Raw genomic sequence first — 8540 nt, 5'->3', positions numbered from 1 at the left:
AAACACACAACAAAATTACTAAAACAAACTAAAATTCAAATGAAAACGAAAAATGTAAAAATAAAAACATTCAAAACATGAATAAAAATATAACTCATGGATACTAAAATAACACTGATCAAGAATCATGAGAATCATATTGACACAACATTAATTTTGAGTTTTAATAAAAAATGTAAGTAAACAATACAAAAATATGCAATTGAATAAATTGGATTTTACAGTATGATACCGCAAAAGGTCTCTATTTACAAGAAGGTAGAAGAAAGGTTACACATGGAACAAACTTGTAGCTACAATGTTGATTTACACACAAATCACCAATCCGTCAGTCTCTTTTTCAAATCACAATACGATTTACTGGGAATTAAACAAAACACCTTTTAAATGTATTCTTATGACTAGTATTTAAGTATACAACAAGGTCAAGTGATAGAAACTCAGACACACACAAAATGACAAAAACACAACCCTGCAATCAATGTAAAAACCATTAAAACAGTAGAATGTACTGTACATTCTTTGACTGTCCCAGCGTCCTCGTAAATACTGCAGCCTGGTAATTTCATTGCTTTGTGGGTGGCTCAGTTTGCCCTTCGCTTCAGTGAAACATGGCCTGGAAGTGTTGCTGTTTTGGCTGAGTAATCCCTCGAATGCAAACACTACACGCATAACGCTTTATCTCAATGAGTAAGTAGTCTCCCATGCCTATAAGAATTTGCAGAGAGGCACATTTTTGGGAAAGCTGTACTTAGCTGTACTTGGTTTCTGGGCATCGTTTTTGCTAGTGTGTTTTTTGCTTAAAGAAAAGATGTCAAAAAGATGTCTGACAATGGCTGAAAATCATGGGAATTAATTTAATATAAATTAAATTAAAAAAATTATATAAAACATTACATACAAATTTTCTAAAATACTTAATTGGCAAGAATAGCTCTTTGTGAATATATATATATATCATGCACTTCTGACATGTACAAGAAAACTGAAGCAAAACCCACAATAAATACCTTGATAAAGGCAGCTGAAGTATACGTATATATGGTGTCTCAAACGTGTTAACACATAAATAACAGACTTCATTATTTTACTCCAATAAATAGTAGCTTGTAGTATATTTACAATATACACACTGTCAATTCATCAGATCAATTCTCCTGTTAAAACCACACATTTCCTTTAAATATGAATTGCATGCGTATATAAAATACTAGTAGTGGTTCTTTGGTACAGAGGACCGTGTTGTGAGACTATATGGTTTCAAACAGGTTCTCTCACGTCTTATGTGCCATCATAATATGTACATGGAGCGGAACTTCTCTCGACATCCTCAGAAGAGTGAATTCTCCTCACTTTCTTCATTACCTGTAAGACAGAACATAAGTTAAGGTGTGTTCAGCAAGTCCATTGAGGAAATATCGTAATGGTCAAATAATTCCAGGTGTGTGAATACGTACTTCTACAGTGTCCATAGTGGCGGACCCCTATGGATCGACCCAAAAAGCATGTAGCCCTACGCAGGTGGCAGGCGCTTGGGTAGGTAATGTTGTCATTGCCGCAGATGGTTTGCTCAGTGACCATGGGCATCGGGCAGGGCGCAGTGCGGCACATGACACAGTGGGCGCTGTTGGTCTGGTCCGTCACACAGGTATGTGTACCAGGACATACGACATTTGAGCAGGATTCTGAAACATTGGTGCCAAGGGTCAAGATAATGATGAAAAAACATATAACACACACAGGTCCCATGTAGAATACTTAAAAAAAGTATTTTCATGATTTTCATGAAGATAATTAAAGTGCAGATAACATAATATTTTTGAGTTTCTGTTGATTAAACCAATCTTCTTCTAAATATTAACTTTTTTTTTTCAATGAACTAAAAATTAAGGCAACCAGGTTACTTCATTTTTTAAGTTAAACCAACAATTTCTTTTACATAAGCCACATTTCCATTACAGATTTGCGCAAAACTTTTGCGAGATTGCGAAATGGCGGCGTTTCCATTTACTGATGTTATGTGACTAAAACGAATTTTTTTTTCACTCATGATAAGTCATTCCAAAACTCATGGCAACCTGTTGGTAGTTTCGTGTATACTGCAGCCACCGCACTAGCCATTGTTTTTAATCTAAGGAGACGTAGGCGTGTTATCCAAGCATTAATGGTAATGAAAGCCCCTCACGCTGCTGACCCACTTGTCCGACACGAGTGTCGTGTGGTGTCGCGACGCCTCCCTACATTTGTACGTTGATGGGGGTTCCTCTGTTTGCCGCTATGGGCGTGGTTTTGACCGAGCGGGAAATGTGAGAACCTGCGAACCTGCGAGAGACTTCCCTCGTCTCCATATGCTCTACTCCGATTGGATAGACGTGTCACGTTCAATGCACTTCATTTGCATAAAGATGCGCATCGGCCAGCTTTTTGTCGCGCAACAATTTTCAAAATGAAACGCCGCCTTCCTCGAATGCTTTGCGGGCGTGATAAAGTCACGTGATGTCACCCATAGGAATAAAGCGGAGCGCGGTGCGTCAGTGGATCAGCACCGTTATACTTGGGAGTGCCACGTATGAGGTGTTTCTGGGTGTTTCTCCCTCATTTCTGCTTCAAGGTCTTGATAAATTGTGACATTTTTTTTGTTGTTAAGAATCCAGTATTCCCATAATTCTTTTGTCTTTTATGAGTTTAATAAAGAACTCTGTCTCGTCTTCGGTCCAAACATACTACGCCATCTATAAAGAATGATTATGTGACTTTTGCGTACGGTAGATGACCTGTAAATGCGATAAGTGGGAGTTTTGCGAAAGTGATGTCCATTGGCTGTATCTTCAATTCGCAATTTCAATTTACGTAATTTAAAGGGTAAAGGAAACGCTGCTTGTGATTATTTTGTCTGTTACGATAGTCACTGTGTCAGATTACGCGATTTTGACTCCTAAAATCTTGTCGTGTCGTGGACAAGACACATGTCAGACTACACGTTGCTTCCTGACCAGTCATCGCATGCCGTCTTAAACGGTGCGCGTGATGTCATCGAGAAGGTGAAACTAGTAGCGTTTGACTTTCGGAAATGAACGTAAACAAACAATGGATGAAGCGGTGAGTGTTGTATTGGCTGTCCTGTGTTCGTAAAAAAGTAAAAAAAAAGAAAGAAAACCCGACAATGGACACGTTCCTGGATAGCTCGAAGAGGACAGTATGGGCTGTCAATCTTCCAAAGAGAACTTGAGGTAAAATATTGTAAATATATATTTTTACTTTTAGTTTTGACGTTAGCACCATATCGCCTCTCTTTCGTTTCGCCATTTTTGAAAGGTTTTGTACGGAAAAGCTTCTGAGCTCCTATTGGTCAACTTCATACATGTGACGGAACCGTCGTGGATGACCGTTAAAAAAATTAAACATGCTAGTCTTTTTGTCGTGAAGCATCGCAGACGCGACATTGTCGCCCACTATGACACACTATACGAAATTATACGATCGAATCTTGCGTCCCCACGCCCGTTGTCGTTTACGAATCCCCACGACACCCTATGTCAAATGGATCGTGTAATCAGGCATAGGAGTCTTTCATTTTAAGTACAATTAAGTGGCCTTTCACTTCAATACTATTAAGCGCACTTCTTTTTCACTAGGGCCTGGTTGGAAGTTTTTCAGAATACATATGGGAAATATGCACTTTCTTTCTTAAAATAATTATTCAATCTGAGTAATAATCTAAATATGAAGCTTTTCCTTCAGTCTGAAAACCATCTAAGCAAAATGATGGAAGCTGAAAAGCATACTTTTGCAATCCCCCTGGTACATAATCTCCAGGTCAGGGTGACCTCTGCAGCGAGCCATCAGGAGTGCACACTCGTCTATGTACGAGTTCCCATCGCTCCCACACACGGCATGTTTAGCGGAGATGTTTGAACAGTCCGGAGAGCACACGCACTGGGGACGTCCAGACTTCATCCTGCACACCTTTCCAGGGCCACAGTTGACCCCCTCACAGTTCTCTGTAAAAGAAGGGGGATAAAGTGGGAAAAAGCTGATTATAAGTAAACATATAGGATTTATTTCAATCTTGAAAAGTGTTTGTTTCAAACTTAATTTAGAAGTGTGTTTATCTCCTTTTACGCAGGACTATGTAGCACTGTTAGCAGTGTTAACCCCGAATTGCACACTACAGAACAAGTGTAATGTGAAACAATGCGTCTTAGAACATTATGACTGCTTAGCAACTGACAGTCAATCTCATGTTTGATGGGAAAGATTTCAAACGGCGATGGAAAATTTTCATTCTTGCCTTTGAGAGTACAGTGGGTGATATGTAATATATGGCGTTCATCCAATCAATGACACTGACACAGCAGGGTTTAGAAATGTACAGTGTGAAATGTCAGCTTATGAATACCCAGGATTGTTTACCCTATAGGTAAAGTATGAGCAGTGTGAAAGCAAGATAACACAGGACTCCATTAACCTGGGGCTCAATGACCCTGAGTCAACTATTTAATTGACATGATTTCAAAATAATGTCCATTCTTCTCCATTCATCTGTGAAGCCAGAGCAAACAAAACACACCAGAAACACTTTGAAATGGATTCAGCTTCTGGTTCCCATTCCTACAAGTTCTTTAATATCCTGTTGCTCCCCTTCCCTGTGAAGCCAACTAAATCACTCAAGGCCGAATCAGATACCTCCACCTCCACTGGAAATCCCAGCATAACCCTGTTATGTTTCCTCAAGATCCGCAGGCAGTCACACATAATTTACGAACTGCCTTGTCTGTAAGGAAAATGTAAGGAAATGCGCCGGACAGACACTAAGCGTGAGTTGAGCTTTCAGGAATGCTTTGAAGCGTTTGACATTGAGAACACGCTGGGGAGGTCACACAGTAAGGTCCGCTAGTCCATATAGTTTTATGATAATGGAAAGCAAACGCAATGGAATAAACAATATAACAGACTTTCACTTCCAGTCTATCTTTCCCCCCCAAGTGTCTAATGATGCTGATTGTGTTTGAGGCTTATGAGGACCAGACCTCTCCAGCATGTGGCACACATTTTTCTTTGCGGTGTGTTAGAATTCAGTATTCTCTGAGAGGGAAAGGCAAAACAAGTCTGCTTTCCAATAAGAATTGGGAAACACTGAATGTTGAGAGAGGGAGAAGACTTTACTTTAAGGGTACGCTTACATGACAACGATATGCTTAAAATTGAGAAGTTTTTCGTGTACAGACGACACCATTGTCAAAACGATCCCCATTCACACGGATTCCGCGAAAACGACTAAAAGCGCTGTATTCTGCTGCCAGGCTATTAGATGGCGATGAAACACTATAGACTGAACACGTAATTCGCATGTGCATGACGTCATCGTCTTCAGACATTGCTCAAAGCCCATTTTCAAAAACGTGCACTTTTAAACGTTCGGCCATCCAAAACGCTTTTCTCACGTAAATGAACGACCAAAACGCATAATTTACGTTTTTAGTTGAAAACAGTGTAGTGTAAACAGTCCCTCATTCACAGTCATGGGCCATAAGTTGCTACTTGCTAATGCTAATCGGAATTAGGTCGTTTTAAGGTGCAGTCAAATTTACTGTTGTTCTGTGAATTTTTGTTGGCAAATTCCAATCATTTCAATAGGAATCCACATGAACGTGAATTTGCAAGTCGCTATTGCTAATCAGAAGTAGGTTGTATTAAGGTTTCCTAATAGAGTTTGTAATGGGTTCAAGTTGGTCAACCAATCTGGGGTGCGTTTCCCGAACAACAACGTAACTTGAATACTAGAGCACGTTCGCACATGCGCACTATTAAAAAATGATGCTTCAAATCTCGACGAACTAAAAATACGTAAATTACATTTGTGTGTGTTCTAAATAAAAATATAGATTGTACTGAATGTTAGCTTGCTTATTTGACTTAACTCCACGTCATGCAAACAAGAAACTATGCTTCTAACCACAGGTTGAGAGCTGTCGTTCCAACCACACAATTTTGCAATGCTGTTTGCGAATGTTCGTTGAAACGATTGTTTTGGGAAACACGACTATGACTATTGAACTATGCTGATAACGGCGGAACTTGCGACCATAGCGATGCTTTTGGGAAATGCACCCCTGCTAGGTTTGGTTTTTGCCCCAAAATGTTTCAGTGGGTAGGTCATTCTCATTCTAGAGAGCATTTGATTGGATGAAACAAATAAGCAGGATGAGAACTTTTTTGGTCTGTTTTTCTGGATGACTATACATTTTAAATGTGCTTATCTGCTAAAAGTGAATTTTAAGAGTACACTATCATACAGATTACCTCAGACTGATAGATATGGACTAAAAACCACAAAACTACAATTTTGAGCACAATTATGGGCTTGCTGGGCTGAGGAAATTCATTAAAATAACCATGTCGACTAACTTGTTTACTCCAGTGATAACTGTCTGTGTTTAAAATGTCTCATGATAGTAGAGTTTTGGAGCCCTTATATGAACCTACGTACCTGGCCAAGTCTACCAGTAGTGAACTCTTTCCACAACAGCCGGAGAAAGTTAAACAAAACATCTGGTGTAGATCCACTCTTTTTAAACTTGCCGAAGAATTGCATTTGCAAAGAAAACTCTCCAAACCAAGATTTGGCCTACAGCACTAGATTTTATCTCCTCAGAAAAAATGGTTTCAGCCCTAATTTGCAAACAAGGAATGTTCTCTTATGTGTGGAAGGCTTAAAATGGTAGAACCCAGTTCAAGAGGGCTTCAGCACAGAGACACTTACTGATATCAACAAGTTGGAACAATACAGTGGGATAACCCAGTCTACCTGCTATGAACATAGGGTAAATAAGTGTCTGTACCTTTACACGGCTTACAGGAAACTATTCCCAGGAATCCCAGCAGGCTGACTTCATTGATGGGTAGACTGGTATTGGACCAGGCAGTGTCCAGACGGCCAGCAGCACAGCACTCTTCCCTGCTCACGCCCCTCATGAGCACCATGTCACAGCGGTGCTCCGGACCCTGCTGCAGCCAGCACATTCCCGCTAGACACACAAACACACAATGAAAACATATATTATCCATCTCAGGGACAATAGCGACAATAAAAACCTAGGCTATATCACAGATGTATTTTCTCCATTCTTGTACATATGAGATTGTAAAGTAGCCTATTTTTATGCCTAAAATAAAGATTACCTCAGATGTGTCATATTTTTGCCCAATAAAATATGTCACATGAAATATCTTCAGTGTAAAAAATTACAGGACATTTTTTTTTTACTCTGGGGTGTTAACAGTCTTTTATTCAACTATAATTATTTTTCAGAATAAATACAACTTTTATATTTCCGTTTTATAGCTCAAACGTCGTGCCTGAAAATATCTTTAGCGTCTGTCACCCAAGTTGAAAATGCAATAAATTCAATTACCATTTATATATTTATATTATGTGTAATCAATGTATACAATTTATGTATTTTTCTTTTCTTTTTTTTTCTTCTTTTTACTAGTGTTTTCAAATATTTCAACCACAAAAGCTTTAGCTTGTCTGCACTCAAGAACAGAAATCGCCTTTGCTTGACGGGGTAACCATGACAACAGCTGTGCGATCGCTGAACATTTATACGAAAACTTCGTTATTCAGTATCATTATTTTTTACAGATTTGTCTTTAAAACGATTTACTTTAAAATCCATTAAAAGTCTGTTTATTACAAACGTAGAAGGCTATGTGTTAATATATGATCAACGTTAATATTAGTGTATTAATCTAAACTTCTGAAGACGAAATATAACGTTAGTCAAATGCGTTATCTCCTACCGTTCGTTCGATGTTCTCCAAGTATTTCACAAACTGAAATAAGTATCACACAGTGTAGAACAGCCAAAAAGTTCATGATGCTGCTGAATACTTTACACTGATGTTTGAACCAGCGGCTTTCCTTACAAGTATATTGATTTTTTTAAGTCTACAGCGCCTTTAGTTGTTTCCACTCGGTTTCGTGAATGGACTTGTTGTAAATGATTGTGGTCCGCCTCTGTATAAATATTTTGCCCGAGTAAATTATGCTTCTGGGATGGGCGATAATTCCAGCCAGTTACGTTGCTGATGCCGTTGTGTAGCCTACTTGAGTCAGTTCTCGGATATGAGGCTGAAAAACTCCCACACTTCATCAGTCCGTCTGAACTCAGTTAACAAGAAATTTACCATGATGTCTTCAATGGTAAATGTAGATGCATGTAAGTCTCTGCACAAAACTTTATTTTAAAAAGGTTTGGCTTTCTAAACATTATTTGGTCTTAGAAAAATAACATATTAACCATAGTGGCCAGGAAAAAAATATTTTATTATATATTATAAGTAAATAAACCAATATAACATTCCCCAAGAATAGAAAAAAATGACCTCGTCCTGAGAACAAAGATCAACCTTTCAGTTAAAGTCATCAATCATCAATTGAATAGCTGACCAAAATACAAAAACACTGCTAGAAAAAAAGACAGTTTGTGTAACTGCTGTTTGAATAGAAACCGGTAGCACTTTATTTTACAGTC

At 38.6% G+C, this 8540-nt stretch overlaps 1 protein-coding gene across 1 annotated transcript; it reads right to left on the bottom strand.

Moving 5' to 3' along the window:
* Window positions 1-837: 837 nt before the first annotated feature.
* Window positions 838-7987, bottom strand: fstl3 (follistatin like 3). Its single transcript, XM_039681566.2, has 5 exons — window positions 7807-7987; window positions 6843-7028; window positions 3786-4001; window positions 1458-1685; window positions 838-1365 (listed from the first exon to the last, which is right to left on the bottom strand). The coding sequence occupies exons 1-5, from the start codon at window positions 7880-7882 to the stop codon at window positions 1331-1333; spliced, it is 741 nt and encodes a 246-aa protein (XP_039537500.2). The 5' UTR covers window positions 7883-7987; the 3' UTR covers window positions 838-1330.
* Between the last annotated feature and the right edge of the window lie 553 nt (window positions 7988-8540).

This window comes from Pimephales promelas, chromosome 2 (genome assembly GCF_988280905.1).
Source record: "Pimephales promelas chromosome 2, fPimPro1.hap1.1, whole genome shotgun sequence".
Lineage (NCBI taxonomy): Eukaryota > Metazoa > Chordata > Actinopteri > Cypriniformes > Leuciscidae > Pimephales > Pimephales promelas.
Note: the sequence above shows the minus strand (reverse complement) of the source record. Positions and strands in the feature narration are given on the sequence as shown.